The following is an 18,605-nucleotide window of genomic DNA, read 5'->3' as shown; positions in this document are numbered from 1 at the left end:
GTAAGTGTTGTTAGTCAGTTCACATCTATGCCTACAATAAAGCATTGGGCAGCTTTAGAGCACATTTTATGCTATTTGAAGAAGACTCCTGGTCTAGGCATACCATACAATAGTCAGGGACACACTCGCATTGAGTGTTTTTCTGATGTGGATTGGGCAGGTTCTAAGTTTGATAGAAGATCCACCACAGGTTATTGTGTGTTCTTTGGTGGGAATCTAGTGGCTTGGAAAAGTAAGAAGCAGAGTGTTGTATCCCGTTTGAGTGCAGAATCTGAGTATAGGGCCATGGGACAGGCTACTTGTGAAATCATATGGATACATCAACTCTTATGTGAAGTGGGAATGAAGTGCACAATGCCAGCGAAGCTTTGGTGTGACAATCAAGCCGCTTTTCATATTGCTGCGAACCCAATCTATCATGAAAGAACCAAACACATTGAGGTCGATTGTCACTTCATTGAAAATCTAGTCTCTATTGGCTATATGAAGACTGAAGAGCAACTTGGGGATATTTTTACAAAAGCTCTAAACGGAACTCGAGTTGAGTACTTTTGTAACAAGTTGGGCATGATCAACTTCTATGCTCCAGCTTGAGGGGGAGTGTTAGCTGTATATATCTGTACTTACCATAATTAAGTTGTTTCCTTTCTTCTAGGTTGATTCTTAGGGATAATACCTTCCTAATTTAGGACTCTCAATTGTATATATATATATATGTGTATTATTCCTCTAATAAACATACAGTAATTTCTCCAAATACCTTTGTTGAATTACAAGAAGAAAGATAAGTTGGTTTTGCTAATATAAGGAGCACATCAGGCTGCTTGTTTAGTCTTGGATCAGGTTGTTTATATTGGAGTTCAAAGAAGCAAGAAATTATAGCTCAGTCTACTACTGAGGCTGAGTATGTTGTAGTAGTATTGTCGCTGTCAATCAAGTCTTATGGTTAAGGAAGCACATGACAGATTTGAAGATGGTTCAGGATGTTGCAACCAGAATTTTTGTTGATAATCAAGCTGCCATAGCAATTTCTAACAATCTAGTGTTTCGTAGCAAGACAAAAGCAGTTTAAAATTAAGTATTATTTTGTTAGAGAAGTCCAGAAGAATGATGAAGTGAATTTAGTACATTGTAAGACAGAAGCTCAACTTGCTGATATTTTGACAAATGAACTATCAAAATCAAGGTTTGAATTATTGAGGAAAAAAATTGGTGTTTGCAGCAAAAATAGCAAGGAATGATGACAAGTGCTATATTTTTTGGAGAATTTAAGCTAAAATAAACCAATAGAGTTGGTATTCTGTTGAAAATATTTTGCAAGATAAATGAATAGTTTTTAGTTTAGTTTGAATTTTTTTTTTTCTGAATTCATATTTGACTTAGTAATGCTATTAGAAATCTGTTGAAGATATGTAGGCAGATTTTTTTTTGCTTTGTTTGTTTCTTTTCCTTTATAAATTCAGATTTTGCAGCAATGAAAGGTGTGCAATTTTCAGCCCCAATTTTTTTTGTGCTTTCTATTCTTACTCTAAAAACCTACAGGAATGTTTCATGTGTTGCTGTCTAGGACCTAAAAAAGACACAACTCTTTAAGTTTTAGGGAAAACTTATGAAGCCAAATATCTGAAAGGAGGAGGATGTTCCATATAGTTTTGAGGATCAAAATTACTCACTTCAGATTCACGGTGGTTAGGGACCTATCAGTGATCCAGTCAGGGCAATATAGACCAAGCTTATTTGGAATTGCACAAGTTCAGGTCTATAACTAGCTTGGATACCATGAAAATAGCAATTACTCTAGAATAACTTATTCTATCTACTTATGGAAAACCAACAGTTAAAGAATTGTATGTGTGAAGTGTTGTTGGGCTCTAGCTAAGCATATAAGATGAAGCAGAGGGGAAGAAATGTATCAGCTTGAATCACTTTTAGAGTGGATTATAGGCTTGGTAGATTGCTCGTTGAAAGCTTTCTAATAATTCACAAACGTTTGAAAACTCCTGGGAAAGTAGCCTTCGAATGCTTTTTTTTTTCAACACTGAAAAATTGCTTGAAAACTCTCTTAAAACCTACGATTTGAAGAATCTTAAGCCCCAAGATCAACTTCCCCTTCATAGTTTTAGAGCTCTTGGGCCCTAATCTCACCACAGTTTTAGCAAATTTTGTTTCGTTCTTGAGAACCCAAGGGAGATGAAAGCAAAATTTCATCATGTTACAAACTCTCTTTCCAGCTCTAGGGTACACATCTTCGTACCACTTTTGAGTAGGAGCAATGGAATGTGTCATATGCACATGATACAACAAACTATGCCATAATTCATTTGACTTGGAGCAATGGAATGTGTCATATGGCATAGCTACTCAAGTACTAGCACAATCATCACTTTGGAAGAACTTGTTTTGTGCACAAGTGGAATATAAGGGGTAGAAGAATTGGAGATCAATTTCTCATTAGAAAAAATTTGTACAAAGCCTTTGACTGTGCAGAGCTCTATTAGGTTCACATAAATACATTTGATAACGTGGGAGGAAAGAACTTAGTGGCTTGAATTACTTCTGGACTGGATTTGGCACTTGAGAGATTGCCTGTCGAAGATAGTTGAAAGCTTTATGGTAATTCAAGAATCCCATAAATCAGAAGTCAAAGTTATCCACAGTAACGATTTCCATGTACTTCTGAGATGGCTTTGTCACATTCTCGCTTTGGTTGGTTCTCTTGATCTTTCTTAGAGGGATAGAGACCTGCACAAAAGAAAATGAATTTACTTAGATGTTCAAAAATCATGGAAAGGGAGATCAGTTGACATAGAGAGAGTTATGTGGGTAACCCACCAATTCACCATTTGAAAAAGAAAATTTTATTGATCTTTCGCTGCAAAATGCTGTCAAAATACTAAAAAAAACTCCACAGAAACCGAGAACTCTGATAAGCTTTTTTATATTTCATTGCATCCATCTATATACAGATATATATCCTATACATGGAGTCTAACTGATTCCTAAATTGTATATGGTAACATTAACAAATACATGGTAAGCTAATTTGTCAATCTTTTCTTAGATGTACAACCAATATGATTCCTAAATTGTATATGGTAACATTAACATTCCTATATGTACAACCAATATGATTCCTAAATTGCATATGGTAACATTAACATCCCCCCTCAAATTGATGCTGGTAAGTCAACCAGCAACAATTTGCCAACAAGAAATTGATGCCGCTGTCGAGTCAAAGCTTTGGTGAAGATATCAGCCACTTGGAGATCAAAAGAGATGTGATGAAGAGATATCACCCGACTTTCCAAGATATCTCGAATAGAATGACGATCAACCTCAATGTGCTTGGTACGTTCATGAAAAACAGGATTGGTGGCAATCTGAATAGCACTAGTGTTATCAGCATGAAGAGGTGTAGAAGTAGTATGAGGAAACCCAAGCTCCTCAAGAAGACCGTATAGCCATATAATTTTAGAACAAGTAGTAGACATGGCACGATACTCGGCCTCAGTAGAGGAGTTAGAAACACGATCTTGTTTCTTACATCTCCAAGAAATTAAGGCATCACCTAAAAACATACACCAACCCGTAGTAGATCGACGTGTATCTGGACACCCAGCCCAATCAGCATCGCTATAGGCAACAAGTTGAAGAGAGGAGCCGGTAGGAAAGAATAACCCTCGAGTAGGTGAACCTCGAAGATAGCAGAAGATGCGTCAAACTGCAACAAGATGAAGATGTCGAGGAGAAGTCATAAACTGACTGACCTGATGAACAACATAGGAGATATAAGGTCCAGTAGTGGTCAAGAAGATAAGACTCCCAACCAGGCGCCGATAGAGAGAAGGATCATCCAGAAGGTCCTCTTCATCTTTCCTGTATTTGACATTTTCCTCCATAAGAGTATCAACAAAAGAAGTGTCCTCCAAACCAGCCAAAGTGATAAGATCTTGAATTTACTTATGCTGGTTCACGAAAATACCACTAGCCCAATGATGAACTTCCAATCCTAAGAAGTATGTGAGTTGTCCAAGATCTTTCATATGGAAAGTTTTATGTAACATCCGCTGAAGCTTAGTAATCAAATCACAGTTAGTGCCAGTAATGATAATATCATCCACATAAACCAAGAGAAGGACTATACCCAACACAGATGTGTGGAAGAAGAAGGAAGAATCATACTGACTTTGGGTAAAACTGAAGGAAAGAATTGTACTACGAAACTTCTCAAACCAAGCTCGGGGAGCTTGCTTGAGCCCATACAAAGAACGTTTTAGCTTACAGACATCATAAGGAGAAGAATTAATCATACCAAAGGGAAGCTTCATGTAAATCTCTTCCTAGAGATCACCATGAAGAAAAACATTCTTTACATCCATCTGATATAATTGCCATGACTGTGAAGCAACAATAGCTAAGATGGTTTGAACCGTGGTCATTTTGGCAATAGGAGCAAATGTCTCCTCATAATCAACCCCATATTCCTGCTTGTTACCCAGAGCTACGAGGTGAGCTTTTTACCAGTCCAAAGAGCCATCAGAACAAAGTTTTACAGAGAAAACCCATTTACTCCCAATAGGTTTGACTAAAGGAGGACAAGGAACAATATCCCAAGTATGATTCTCCTCAAGTGTTTAAAGTTCTGCTTGCATTGCATTTTTCCAACACTCATGTTCCATGGCCTATTTGTAGCAAAAGGGAGTAGAAATAGTGGATAAAGTAGCAACAAGAAAGACAGGAGAGAAGAATCCATACCAATCAGGAGGTCGAGAAAGATGAGTAGACTAACGAAGAGTGGTGGAAGCAGGAGCAGTTTTATAAGGCCTCAGATTGAAAACAAGGTGAGGTTCAACCAAGCTAAGGATCCAGGTCATAACTCGAGCATCCTTAATTTCCCACTTAGACAAAGCCTCGACATCATGAGGTGTAAGATTACTCCCATCAATATGACCTCATAATTCTTTTCCTTTGACAAATAATTTAAATTGAAAATCCCAAGCACAATAATTTTTGCCAGTAAATCTAATAGGAAACGATTCCAACTTATCTGATGACATGATGCAACTGAGAGACAAAGGAAATAGCCCACCAGAAAATTGGAACAGAAACGACCAAGAACTAGGTCGCAATGAACCCGATCAACATTGTTTTCGATGCCAAGTGTTTGATTGGTAGAAGATCACGTACTCCACTTAGAAGGTGCCGAAACCTTGCTCTGATACCATGTCAAAATACTAAAAAAATCTCCACAAAAACCGAGAACTCTAATCAGGTTATTTATATTTCACTGCATCCATCTATATACAGATATATATATCCTATACACGTAGTCTAATTGATTCCTAAATTGTATATGGTAACATTAACAAATACTTGGTAAGACAATTTGTCAATCTTTTCCTATATGTACAGCCAATATGATTCCTAAATTGTATATGGTAACATTAACATTCATATATGTACAACCAATATGATTCTAAGTTGTATATGGTAACATTAACAAAGGCAACCCTTTGAGTAGAGATAAAGAGGAGGTCAACTATAGGGCCTGCTGTTGTTGATAAATAACATTGGGAAGCCTTCAATAGCTTATCTCCTTCTTTAACACTGAAAATTTGCCTGCGAACTCTTTTCACTCCCCCAAGTTGAAGAATCTTAGCCCCCAAGCTCAACTTTTCCTTCAAGATTTCAGAGAACTTAGGCCCTAATTTCACTGCAGTTTTGCAAATGAAATATGGTTAAAATCAGGATGTTCACTATTTTTCTTAATTTCAAGTGTAGGAAAAGAGAAACAATTACAAACTTACAATGTTCTCGGACTCCATCCACAAAATTGTCTGCCTTCTTCCTATTTTTGTTCATCCTATAATTGGTTGAATCCATTTTTTCTGAAATTTCAAGACAACACCACTAGTATAACAACTTCCATTTTGAAGTCTTCTACAACTAAAACAATTGACAGGAAAAGTAGAGAGAGAAAGAGAGAGTTTACTTGGGATGATTGCCCCAGAGCCTTTTGAAGGAGATGGCCTATCATATTGGTAGCTTATTGGGATTCCAACAACATGCTCTGGGAGTTGGTTCTCCATATTTGTTGAAGTGCTGCAATTCGGTATCTCTTATCTCCAACTGCCTCGTCAGTTGTCTTCAACAAGTAGTCTGGAATGCTTTGGTTTATAGAAATTGAAGAAACGCTTTGAGGTTGATCAAAACCTGTACAATGCAGGTGTATTTAAATGGATAGAAATGGTGAATGAATCTTTAACTTTTAGTTGATGACTCATCCATTGCTCATCAACATGAAAAAAGGCACAGACATAAAAAAATTGTACTTAAAAATAGTTTGAGATGACGGTGTCTTCGGCCATTTTTAAAATACTATTGTAAGAAAGACCTATTCTTGTTTTGTTTAGTTCCCAAGATATATCACAAGAGAGGTGTATTTTAGCTGACTCAGAGAGTATGTGAAGATGAAGCCTGTTGAGCTGGTATTTTAGCTTTCTGATATCAGCCCTCTTTTAATACTACAAGAAAATGGGAAATGAGAACGCATTACTTCAGCCAAATTTCAACCAGATAAGATATTTTATTAGTTCATAAAGGAAGATCACATCCAAACACCTAATCAAACAGCCTCTTTATTCTAAAGGGTTTAACTTTGAATAGGACTCTTCTATTCCCTGGAATTCAGTCAGTACTTCTCAGGAATTGCCCAGACATTGGGGATCATACAACTGAAGGTGAAGTTCACAGCAATTGTGGGAACAACCAGACCTCTTTCTAGACAAGAAAGTTTTGAGAACTTGGGTTCGCAGGAGAATGAAATTCATGGACACTTTGGGTGTGAGGAAAAGGAAAGGCCCCTAAGGAAAGATCAACCTATGAAGTCAAGAGTTGATTAAAGTGGTCATAAAAGGAAAACTCACTATGCATAAACCTGATAGGACCAACCTGCCTTGTGCTTATCGCAAGCTTTGCAACTGTCTTTTTATCATCCATGTGCTTTTCTCAAGCTTTTCATTCCTTTTATTCTCATCCCTGGCTTTAAGGAAAAGGGGTGGTAGACAAGCCTCATTATTGATGCATCAAAATGCAAGTCTCTAAAACCAAAAATAAAAATAAAAATAGAGCATATTTGGCCTTTTGATTAAAAATCATTTTTTTTATTTTAAAAAGGAGAAAATTGCTTTTAGAAAATTCATAGTATCGTTTGACCGTTATTCTCGATTTCTAGTTTTTTTTAAAAAAAAAAAAATGAGGGAGAGAATAATTTTTAGAAAAAGAATAATTTAAGAATAATTTGCAATTCAAAAAATTGATAAAATTAATTGTAGAATAAATCAAAGCATTCTAGAATTCTTTATGCTCGTAATTGATTGCTACATATTTGCATGTAATGAAATTTTTGGTTTATTTATGTTACAAAATTTAAACTTTATTTGTTTTTAAAATTATTTTTAAATAAAATATTGTTAATAATGAATATTTGTAAAATTTATTATTTTACAAATATTTTTTATAAAATATATTTTTAATAAATATTTTTAATTAATAAAATTTTGATATGAATAAGAAAATATATTAATTTATAAACCATTAAAATATATTGATTTTTCAAGAAAAATTTGCTCGTATTGAAAAATTATAAACCATTTTTTTTTTGTTATTTTCCTACTGATTCCTAATCTTTCTATTCATTTTTTTTTTTTTTTGTAATTTTTTATTTACTTAACGCGGCGCGGCGGCGCCTAACGGGCAGATCAAGTCAGATGAGGAGTTCGCGCCCGTTTAACGGAAATTCAAGTTTTAAACATTCCCGCGCTTACTTGCATTACAAGGATCCCAACGCCTATAAATAGATACAGAAGAGCTAAAGAACATAACAGCAGGCTTGTAGTTCTCTCTGAAGACCGCCTTCTTCTCTTGTTTTCTACTTCTTCTTCAGGTTTGCTTCCTTCTTTATATTTTGGGTTTTTGCTTGAGGGTTTTGATTCATATCGAAGATGGGTTGGTGGATTTATTTGGTATTTGGAATTGAGAATCGGAGATTTAAAGATTCTGATAGATATGGGTTTTGGATTGAAGTTTTTAAGAATTGGAAAGTTAAGGGTTTGATGGATGTGAAGAGATGAAATTATTTTATTTTAATTGATGTTTTGCAGCCATTCGTGGTGGATTTCTGAGTGTTTTAAATTGAGGATCATGGTGGATTTCTGAGGGTTTTAAATTGAAGATCATAGATTTAAGGGTTTTCTCGATGTTGATGTTAGGATTTTGAAGGATTTTTTTGGTGCAGCAAACTTATATGTTCGACCTATGTATTTTTTTGTGATATAGCCATGGACATCAAGCCATCAAGATCGGTTGGAGACAAAAATGAAAGGGGAAGAAGACATGTGAACAACATGGTTTGTTCCTATTGGCTCCGTGGGAGGTGCAACAGAAACCCTTGTAGGTTCCTGCACCAAGAATTGCCCCAAAACACCCACTATCAAGTTTCAAATCAGTTCCGGAAAAACTGCTGGCAGAGGAATCCCGACTCTGATTCGAAGAGTGCATCAAGTTTAACGAGTCTGGATAGGTCATCAGGTTCAACAAATCCGAAGCGTTCATCAGCTTCAAATAAATCCCATAGAAACAACAGGGAGAGAACTCTCTATTCTGACCAGAAAAGTGAATGGGACTCAACTAATCTAAGGTGTTCATCAAGTCCAACAAGAGCAGGAAGTAGCTCTGGAAATGGAATTACACAGAAAGTAATTGGAGAAAGGGTCTGCAAGTACTGGCGACATGGAAATTGTGTGGAGGCAGATAAGTGCCAGTATCTCCATTCATGGTTTAAGGGCCATGGGGTTTTCAAGTTGGCAGAGCTTAATGGGCACATCAAGGTAGTTGGTGAAGTAATTAAGATGGTGCTTTTGTTAATTGGCTAAATTGAACATCTTATCTATGAGAATTTTTTTTCTTTGCTCAGGCCATCTCAGGAATTGTGCTTCCTTCTGGCTCTGAGAAGCTCTATACTGCCAGTAGAGATGGGTATATACGGGTTTGGGACTGCCATACTGGTCAATGTGATGGTGTGGTCAATCTTGGAGGGGAAATTGGGTCCTTAATCAGTGCAGGCCCTTGGGTATTTGCTGGAATAAAAGATGTTGTTAAGGTAAGATTGAAACACATCTTATTCCTTTTCTCTTCAATTTGTTTGTTCAATTCAGTTTAATAAGAATTTGATGTATGGGATTGTATCTGTGCTGGTACTATTTCAGGCATGGAATATTGAGTCTTGTGCTGATCTCTCTCTTGACGGACCAGTTGAGCAAATTTATGCTATGGTGGTGAATAATGATATGCTATTTGCGGGGGCACAGGTAAATTTCTTGATAGTTTTAACTTTCTGTGTCCTTCTCTTAGGAATGGTAATGATTTGGTATATTATATGACCCCTTAAAATGACTACTGGAGTCCAACTTCCCATTCTGCTTTACAACCTGAAAATAGCAGTGTGAAAGAACTTGCACATTTGAGTCCGATCCTTTTTTTTTTTTTTTCTTTTTTTTAACTCTTTTTCTATTTCAAAATATTGGGGTCACACTCCAAAGTTATTTCTTATTTTTTATTTTTGTTGTTGCAGAATGGCACTATACATGCATGGAAAGCCAATAAGGAAACCAATGCTTTTGAGCCAGCTACAACATTGGAAGGCCACAATGGTGCTGTGGTTTCACTCACAGTAGGTGGTGGGAGGCTATATTCTGGTTCCATGGACAATACAATAAGAGTAGGTTTAATATTGCTCAGTTATTCCATTGTCATGGTTCATAATATTTCTTGATGAAATGTGTATATATGAGTGATTATCATATTCCTTTCAGGCGTGGGGTCTTGATACATTACAATGTATTCATACACTGAAGGAGCATGCATCAGTTGTGATGTCTCTTGTTTGTTGGGGTCCCTATTTAATATCATGTTCATTGGACCAAACAATTAAGGTCGGTTTCATTTCTTACATTTATTATATTCACCATGGATATTAGACTTGATGTCTGTTCTGATTCTTGTTTTGGTGCAGGTTTGGTTTGCTACTGAAGCTGGCAACCTGGAAGTGACTTACACACACAATGAAGAACATGTAGGTTATTGTCATTCAGTTCTTTTTATATCTTAATTTATGAACTGTGGATTTTGGTTTGCTTCTAGGAACCCTTTTATCAAGGGAATGGTGGGTGGTAATGCTAAGATATTTCTGTCATAATGCTGTTATACTCTGCTTCTTGTTACAGGGTGTGCTATCTCTTTTTGGTATGAACAATTCGGAAGGGAAACCAATATTGTTGTGCTCTTGCAATGACAATTCTGTGTGGCTTTATGAATTACCATCGTGAGTATAACCATTACTTTCTAGGTTTTATTTCCCTTCTTAATTCCATTATTCTTGGTAAACAGAACATTCTTCCCTGTTTCTTGGTTGACTAATTTTATTTGTTGTGGCATAGATTCACTGAGAAGGGCAGGATATTTGCAAAAGAAGAAGTCCGAGAGATTCAGATAGGTCCGGGGGGACTTGTTTTCACTGGGGATGGAACTGGACAAGTTGATGTTTGGAAATGGCAGGCAGAGCCAACTTCATTGACATCTGAATGATGGAAGGCAGTTGTTATCTCCAGAAAGCTATGCTCTGATTCTGGTTTGTCAATATGATCATTCACACGCAGAATTCTCTTTGTTGTAATCTTACAAACTGTAAATTTGTAATCTCCACTCATTCAATGAAAATTCATTTTGTCATATTAGTATTGTCATTGCCAACTCTTTGTTTCGAGGGTTAGTTCATTTACCATTGCTCCTAAGTCATACCCAGAAACTGGCATTTTAACCTTTTGGGAAGATTCAGCTTTTGAACAAGCACCTCTATTACTTGATTTCATTAGTCTGACTCAGAATATGTGAAGATGCATCTTTTTGAGCTGGCATTTCATCTTCCTGATGCCAGACCTCTTTTAATTCTATATGAAAAAGGGGAATTGAGAAGACATTAGATCAGCTGAATTACAAGCTGAAAGATAAGATATTTTAATGGTTTCACAGAGGAAGATTGAAAATAACTACCAAACTAGACAACCTTTTTGTTCTAAATCAGATCCTATGAATTTTGACACAGAAAAGAGAGTTGGATTGTCAAGGTTGGAACTATGAGAGAACCCCACCAAATAATAGCAGCTACTTTTTTGGAAGGCATGCCATGTTAGCTGCTGGAAGGGCAGATTCACTTTTATTGGGGACTTGCCATTTCTGTAGAAGCAAATAGAAAGGAAACTCCCAGTGCATAACAAGAGCCAGCTCATCTAAGTTCACTCACCAACTTGGAAAGCAAATAAATCTAGTTCCAAGTTCGATAGCCAAGCAAGTCATGCTTCTGTATTTCCATCAGTAGGCCTGAAGAGTGGACACACATAGAAATATATTACATTCATTATAAGTTTATAACCCCAATTACAGACAAAAGGCTTTCCATAAAATACAGAGGAATATGCACAATAGCTTATGACATTCAAGTGCCTTGAGATATAATCAAAATATAACATAAGAGCAACTTTCCTTTTTCATCTACAGTTTTACCAACTGCAAGGTTCTCATAAACACAATTGAAAAACAATTCATTTTTCTTAAGCTAGCAACATTCTTCAGTCAAGTCTGGTCATATGCTTTAAGCCTCACAAAGAGAAATCCCACTACCCCAAGTAGATGAACCTGGAATTGTTGTCAATAATTTGATTCCCAGCGAATGAGATGTCCTCCAATTTCTGTTTCACGGGACAACTGACATACTTGGAATCAGGTGACAAGATTAACCATGTTGTTCAATATTCAACATTGGAATTGCTACTTGAGTTTCCCAAAAGCAATTAGCAGGGTGGGTAATCACAATGGTCATCAATATCTCTACCCAGAAGAAAGACAATGAATTCATGCTATTGAGATTGAGAATAATGACTAATCAACCTTGGATTCTTTGACTTAACGATCTTGCACTATGATTGAGAATCTAGCAGAGTTAAGAGCAATTGCACATGAAGGGGTTTGTTAGAGCATGATATTCATTGTAAGCTCAAATTGTAATACTTTAATAACCTTTTAGGAAAATTGGGGACTTAACAAAAGTCGTAGAATTTTCAAATATAATAATGTATTGGATTTTGGCAGCTCAATGTATCTTTTTTCAATGAAATTATAATTTAATACACTTAGTTTGTTCATAAAAATTTACGTATGAAACTATAGTTCAATATGCTTACTGATATCCTACAACGAATAAGAGAAGTTTCTGACACAATATATGCAGTGAACTCTTCTTAACCATGTCAATACGTTTTAAAGTTGTGAGAACCTATTAGGTCCAAAATAAACAATATCTACATAAGAGGGAGTAGATCATTACACTTACTATATTCATGAAAGTAGAGAGCTGACTACAATGATAATGTAGTTTACTTGACATAGAACAACTAGCTAGTTGAGAATGCTCTAAAAGGACTTGCAGTAGCTAGCTAAAGCAAAGTTTCCCTCATCATGAGATAACTAGCCCGGTTTGATTCACCAGAGGCTGCCTAACTCTAGATCTTCTCATGGAAGAGAGTAATCTTAATTTTCCTACCAAAAACTTCCCAGATAATGCTTGAAGGTGCCATAATCTATAGCTCAAGCCAGACAAAAAGCAAAAGGCATCACTGTCAGTAAAATACCAAGCCTTTACTATCTCCAATTGTTTGGGCAGTTCTGTTTTCTAACCTTTCATTTCACAGTGTCACTATCAACATTCAACAAATGACTACAAACCTTATGGTCTTAACTCATCACACAAAAGTTACTTTGAGGTTGGATATCACTTTATTCAATTCTTGTAACTCAACAAACCCAGTTGAGAATCAGTTTCCCTAGGGTATACATCTTCGTAGTACATTTGATTAGGATCAATGGAATATGTCATATGCACATAGTACAAGAGACTTGACTATGCCATATGTCATTTGACTTAGAGCAATGGAATGTGTCATATGGCTTGGCTACTCAAGTACTAACACAATATCACTTTGGAAGAACTTGTTCTGTGCACAAGTAGAATATAAGCGGTTGAAGAATTGGAGATCAATTTCTCATTAACAAAAAAATTTGTACAAAGCCTTTGACTGTGCAGAGCTTTATCAGGTTGGTTGAATGACATGTCCTAGGACCTACTGACATGGAGCTGAGTAGATTGAAGTGGAAGTAGTCAAATAAGTTAGTCATGTGGAAGATTTACCTATTCCTTAGGAGTATTTGTTGGTTTGTTTCTATTCTTTAGGAAGTATCTATAGGTAGCAGGTTTGTTGCTATTTTTTATGTTTTTCTGTTTTAAGCTATTGTATAAATAAGTACTTTGAAGCTTAATAAATTATATATCACTTTAGATTCCTCAACGTTCTGTTGCTTCCTAAGAGTTTCTACACTTTGTTTCTATCAAAACCAACAAATTGGTATCAGAGCCAAGTTCTTGAGTAACTTGTGAGGTGAGTGAGCCTAAAAAACCTACAAACAATATCCAAAATGACCTCAAAAGCTTCACTGAATGCACTGGCACCTCCAGTGTTTGATGGAATAAATTATCAAGTGTGGGCTGTCCATATGGAAGCTACCTTGATGCTAGTGATCTGTGGGAAGCTGTTAGTGAGTAATATGAAGTTCCTCCTCTGTCCGACAATCCAACTATGGCTCAGATAAAACTACACAATGAGAAGAGGCAAAGGAAATCAAAGGCAAAAGCTAGTCTATTTGCAGTTGTCTCATCTACAATTTTCACCAGAATCATGACACTGAAGATAACAAATGAAATATGGAACTTCCTGAATAAGGAATATGAAGGAAATAAACGAGTCAAAGGTATGCAAGTGTTGAACCTGATTAGAGAATTTGAGATGTAAAGGATGAAAGAATCAGAAACAATCAAGGATCACTCAGACAGACTTCTTAGTATTGTTAACAAAGTAAGACTTCTTGGTACTGACTTTTCTGATTCTAGAATAGTTCAAAAAAATTTTATAACAGTTCCTGAAAAGTTTGAGACTACAATATCATCTCTAGAAAACTCAAAAGATGTGTCAAGTATCACCTTGGTAGAGTTGTTGAATGCATTACAGGCTCAAGAACAAAGGAGGCTTATGAGACAAGAAGGATCTGTAGAAGGTGCATTTTAGGCCATATCTCAGTACAAGAAAGAGATGCAAAACAACAATAACAATAGCAACAACACTCAAAAGTTTCCGCCATGTTCTTACTGTAAAAAATCCAATCATCCACAAAAAAGGTGTTGGTGGAGGCCGGATGTAAGATGTCACAAGTGTGGTTAGCTAGGGCATGTGGAAAGGATATGCAAATCTCAACAGCAGCATGGAGAAGTTAAGGCTGTTGTGGAAGAACTTCAAGATGAGGAACTGTTTGTAGTATCATGGTTTGCCACTAATAGCTCCCCAGAAACTTGGCTTATAGACAATGGTTGTACAAACCATATGACTTATGATCAAGGGCTCTTTAAGGAACTTGACAAAACTGTTACTTCCAAAGTTAGAATTGGAAATGGAGCATATCTTGCAGTAAAAGGCAAAGGAACAGTGGCAATTGAAGGTCACACAGGTTTGAAATTAACCTCTAATGTCTTATATGTTCCTGAGATTAATCAAAATCTGTTGAGTGTTGGTCAGCTGTTGGAAAAAGGCTATAAGGTGTTGTTTGAGGACAATCATTGCATGATTGCTGATGCACAGGGCAGAGAGGTATTTATAGTCCAAATGAAAGGCAAAAACTTTGCCTTGGATTTGATGTAAGAAGAGCAGACTGCAATTCACAAAGAAAAAAGCAATACAATGCTTTGGCATAGGCGTTTGGGGCACTTTGATCATACTACCCTTCTATTTATGAAGAAGAACAATCTTGGAGAAGGCTTTCCTGAATTAGAAGTGAAGCCTCCTACTTGTGTAGCCTGTCAGTACGGGAAACAAACAAGACTTCCTTTCCCACAAAACAAGGCCTAGAGAGCTACTCAGAAGTTGCAGTTAGTACACACTGATGTGGGAGGACCTTAGAGAACACCATCACTGAATGACAGCATTGAGCACCAGCTTACAACACCTTATACCCCTCAACAGAATGGAGTCATTGAGAGGAAAAATAGAACGTTTATGGAAATGACAAGGTGTTTGCTGCATGACAAAGGGCTGCCAAAGAAATTCTGGGCTAAGGCTGCACATACATCAGTCTTTCTGCTGAATAGATTGCCAACAAAAGCTTTGCAACAAAAGACTCCATTTGAAGCATGGTATGGCCATAAACCAAGGCTACAAAATTTAAAAACATTTGATTGTCTTTGTTTCTGTTATATTCCACATGTTAAGAGAGACAAATTGGATAAGAAAGTCAGAATGCTGATATCTTAACCAAGCCACTTCCCAAAGCCAGATATGAGTTCTTGAGGCATAGGCTTGGAGTCTGCAGCTCCAGAGACAAGGAGGAGTGTTGAATGACATGTCCTAGGAGCTGCTAACATGGAGCTGAGTAGATTGAAGTGGAAGTAGTCAAATAAGTTAGTCATGTGGAAGATTTACCTATTCCTTAGGAAGTATTTGTTGGTTTGTTTCTATTCTTTAGGAAGTATTTATAGGTAGCAGGTTTGTTACTATTTTTTATGTTTTTCTGTTTTAAGCTACTGTATAAATAAGTACTTTGAAGCTTAATAAATTATATATCACTTTAGATTCCTCAACGTTCTGTTGCTTCCTGAAATATTCTACACTTTGTTTCTATCAAAACCAACAAGGTTCATGTAAATCCATTTGTTGAAGCGGGAGGGAGGAAACTTATGACTTGAATCAGTTCTGGAGTGGATTCTGCACTTGAGAGATAGCCTCTCGAAGATAGCTGAAAGCTTTCTGGTAATTCAAGAATCCCATAAACCAGAAGTCAAAGTTATCCGTGGTAACAATTTCAATGTACTTCTAAGAAGGATTTTTCACATTCTCACTTTGGTTGGCTCTCTTTATCTTTCTTAGTGGGATCGAGACCTACACAAGACAAGTTTTACTTAGATATTGAGAAACAAGGAGGAGAGGAAAAGAGAGAGTTATGGGAGTCATCTACCTTGTAATGAAATCTAACCAATTCACCATTTGGGGAAGAAAATCTGATTGATCTTTCACTGAAAAATGCAAGCCTTTGAGTTGAGATAAAGAGGAGGCCTGCTATAGGGCCTGCTATAGGGCCTGCTGTTGTTGATAAATAACATTGAGAAGCCTTCAACAGCTTCTCTCCTTTTCCAAAACCAAAAATTTGTCTGAAAACTTTCTTCACCCCTCCAAGTTGAAGAATCCTAGCCCCAATCTCAACTTGCCCTTCACGGTTTCAGAGATCTTAGACCCTATTCTCACTACAGTTTGACCAAAAAGAAGAGAAAGTTAATTATCATTCAATGTTATTCCGAAAATTCAGTATAGTTATTGAAAAGAAACCATTATCTTACAACTATGTGTCTAACCCCAAGTAGGGTCCTTATGATTCTAAGAAATTCCCACCAACCAAACAGAGCAAATAAAAATTGATGAAAGAAGAGGAAGAAGATGGTTACAATGCTCTCGGACTCCATGCACAAAATTTGCTGTCTTTTTCGGATGTTTTTTCATCCTATGATTCATTGAATCGATTTTATCTGCAATTTCAGGAGACAACCCCTTTAGCAAAATGACTTGTATCATTAGCCAAAGTAGACAAAAATCATAACAGTGCAAGTTCTTGAAAGAGTGATTCTTACTTTGAGTTAACATCAGAGCGCCATTTGAAGGAGAGGGATCATTGCATTGGCAGTTGATTGGAATTCTGACAACCTGTCCTGGAAGTTGGTTCTTCATACTTCACTACTATCTGCAATTGCCTTTTGTGGCTTGTCTGCAACAAGTGGTCTGAAGCCCTCTCTAGTCTCAAAGATTGATGCAATGGTTTTGGGGATTGATCAAGCCTTGTCCAAGTGCAAATATATTTAAAGGGATGATGAGCCTTCTAACTTTTATTTGAATGAGTCCTCTATGGTTCATCAACATGACTAAAGGCCATACGCCACCTCTATAAATAAGTTTTCTTTAACTAAAAGATAATCAAGAAGAGGATCTTTTCAGTTATTTTCTATATATGTCACACTTATTTATGGTTAGTTCTTCAATTATTCAATCCTAACAAGCTTGATATGTTAACCTACTTTATTAACCTGACCCTGTGTTGATGTGTTGGTGAAGCTTTTTGAGCTGGCACTTTTGCTTTGTGATGCAAGTGCTCTTCTCAATTTAGCTGATGAAACTCACAAGTCACAGAGCTGATAGGACCAGCTTGCCATATTGCTTATCCCAAGCTTTTTTTTTTCAGTTATCTTTATCATTCTTTTATCCTCATCCTTACCTGTTAAGAAAAACCAGTAGCAGGCCATTTTAACTAAAGATTCTTCAACTTTTTCTGATTACAAATCTCTACATTAAACCATAGAAAGTTAGTGAAGGAATCTAAGGCTGCCTTTAAACGTCACACTGCTGATGAAGGATGACATGAATATTAGGTGTTTTTGGAAAAAGAAGAGTCACCGCATCATAGCCACATCAGCTCCATTTCCCACTGTCATGCTCAAATTCAACTCTGGGATTTTCAATTTTTTTACTGTTGTGAAGCCTAGATGTCTGAAAGAGGGTGTTCAATATTATTTTGAGGATTAAAAGTCATGATCATGTTGATTGATCACTTCAGATTCACAGTAATCAGGGAACTATAACTGATTCAGGCAGGGCAATATAGAGCAAACTCCTTTGGAATTGCACTAGTTCAGCTCTATAGCCAGCTTTTATAGCATGAAAAAAACTTCTAAGATAGCAATTACTCCAGAGTGACTCATGCTATATACTAGTGGAAAACATCGGTTAAAGAATGGCCTATGCAGAGCTAAGCACATCAGTGAAGCAGAGGGGAAGAAATGTATCAGTTTGAATCACTTTTTGAGTGGATTTAAAGCTTAAGAGATTGTCTGTTGAAGATAGTTGAAAGCTTTCTGATAATTTAAAAACCCTGTGAAACAGAAGCCAGAATTCTTTAACAGACACTCTTGGGGAAGAAGCCTTCAACAGCTTCTCGTCTTTTCCAACACTGAAAGTTTTCTTGAAAACACTCTTAACCCCTTCTATTTGAAGATTCCCATCCTCCAACCTCAACTTCCCCTTCACAGTTTTAGAGATCTTAGGCCCCAGTCTCACTGAAGTTTCACAAAATTCTGTTTGGTTGTTGAGAACCCATAGGAGATGAAAGAAAATTCCATCATGTTACAACTATCTTTCCAGCCCTCATTCCAATGGTCTCAAGGTTTTCTATAATTTTCCTCCATTTTTCCATAAACCAAACGGAAAATCTGGTTGTAGAATAAAAGAAAGAAAGACTTATAATGCTCTCAAGCTCCAAGCACAAAAACTTTCACCATTTTCCCATATTTTCTAGTCCTATTATTCACAGAATCTACGTATCTACTGTTTGAAAAGAACGCCCTGAAACAA

At 36.5% G+C, this 18,605-nt stretch overlaps 3 protein-coding genes and 1 long non-coding RNA gene across 5 annotated transcripts; 1 reads left to right on the top strand and 3 right to left on the bottom strand.

Annotated features, from left to right (window-relative positions):
* Positions 1–2,634: 2,634 nt before the first annotated feature.
* LOC117923871 lies at positions 2,635–3,899 on the bottom strand. Its single transcript, XM_034842371.1, has 4 exons — positions 3,768–3,899; positions 3,581–3,721; positions 3,192–3,440; positions 2,635–2,742 (listed from the first exon to the last, which is right to left on the bottom strand). The coding sequence occupies exons 1-4, from the start codon at positions 3,897–3,899 to the stop codon at positions 2,635–2,637; spliced, it is 630 nt and encodes a 209-aa protein (XP_034698262.1).
* Positions 3,900–5,332: 1,433 nt separating this feature from the next.
* On the bottom strand, positions 5,333–6,177 carry LOC117924008 (GEM-like protein 4). Its single transcript, XM_034842552.1, has 3 exons — positions 5,993–6,177; positions 5,808–5,888; positions 5,333–5,713 (listed from the first exon to the last, which is right to left on the bottom strand). The coding sequence occupies exons 1-3, from the start codon at positions 6,087–6,089 to the stop codon at positions 5,445–5,447; spliced, it is 447 nt and encodes a 148-aa protein (XP_034698443.1). The 5' UTR covers positions 6,090–6,177; the 3' UTR covers positions 5,333–5,444.
* Positions 6,178–7,900: 1,723 nt separating this feature from the next.
* On the top strand, positions 7,901–10,788 carry LOC117924005 (zinc finger CCCH domain-containing protein 48-like). Its single transcript, XM_034842548.1, has 9 exons — positions 7,901–7,945; positions 8,338–8,888; positions 8,975–9,160; positions 9,267–9,368; positions 9,632–9,778; positions 9,873–9,992; positions 10,073–10,132; positions 10,284–10,381; positions 10,497–10,788. Exons 2-9 carry the CDS (start codon positions 8,340–8,342, stop codon positions 10,642–10,644), a joined length of 1,410 nt encoding a protein of 469 aa, XP_034698439.1. The 5' UTR covers positions 7,901–7,945; positions 8,338–8,339; the 3' UTR covers positions 10,645–10,788.
* Positions 10,789–11,049: 261 nt separating this feature from the next.
* LOC117924010 lies at positions 11,050–17,095 on the bottom strand. 2 transcript variants are annotated; one of them, XR_004652706.1, is made up of 4 exons: positions 16,835–17,095; positions 16,652–16,732; positions 16,168–16,453; positions 11,050–11,436 (listed from the first exon to the last, which is right to left on the bottom strand). It is a non-coding gene; the product is annotated as an uncharacterized LOC117924010 (long non-coding RNA). The 2 variants fall into 2 exon arrangements; XR_004652705.1 differs by lacking the exon at positions 11,050–11,436 and adding an exon at positions 15,225–16,091.
* Positions 17,096–18,605: the final 1,510 nt, after the last annotated feature.

The sequence above is a fragment of the Vitis riparia genome, chromosome 10 (genome assembly GCF_004353265.1).
Source record: "Vitis riparia cultivar Riparia Gloire de Montpellier isolate 1030 chromosome 10, EGFV_Vit.rip_1.0, whole genome shotgun sequence".
Lineage (NCBI taxonomy): Eukaryota > Viridiplantae > Streptophyta > Magnoliopsida > Vitales > Vitaceae > Vitis > Vitis riparia.
Note: the sequence above shows the minus strand (reverse complement) of the source record. Positions and strands in the feature narration are given on the sequence as shown.

Excerpts from the sequence above, each read along its gene's own strand:
- LOC117924008 (XM_034842552.1), bottom strand. The coding sequence starts at position 6,089 with ATGGAGAACCAACTCCCAGAGCATGTTGTTGGAATCCCAATAAGCTAC. Across the intron at positions 5,889-5,992 it reads CTCTGGGGCAATCATCCCAA|AAAAAATGGATTCAACCAAT; the intron begins GTAAACTCTCTC and ends TTGAAATTTCAG. Across the intron at positions 5,714-5,807 it reads GGATGGAGTCCGAGAACATT|TGAAATTAGGGCCTAAGTTC; the intron begins GTAAGTTTGTAA and ends GCAAAACTGCAG.
- LOC117923871 (XM_034842371.1), bottom strand. The coding sequence starts at position 3,899 with ATGGAGGAAAATGTCAAATACAGGAAAGATGAAGAGGACCTTCTGGAT. Across the intron at positions 3,441-3,580 it reads TCGATCTACTACGGGTTGGT|CTTGGGTTTCCTCATACTAC; the intron begins GTATGTTTTTAG and ends CTTCTTGAGGAG. Across the intron at positions 2,743-3,191 it reads TTGTTGGCAAATTGTTGCTG|GTCTCTATCCCTCTAAGAAA; the intron begins GTTGACTTACCA and ends TCTTTTGTGCAG.
- LOC117924005 (XM_034842548.1), top strand. The coding sequence starts at position 8,340 with ATGGACATCAAGCCATCAAGATCGGTTGGAGACAAAAATGAAAGGGGA. Across the intron at positions 9,369-9,631 it reads TGCTATTTGCGGGGGCACAG|AATGGCACTATACATGCATG; the intron begins GTAAATTTCTTG and ends TTGTTGTTGCAG. Across the intron at positions 10,382-10,496 it reads TGGCTTTATGAATTACCATC|ATTCACTGAGAAGGGCAGGA; the intron begins GTGAGTATAACC and ends GTTGTGGCATAG.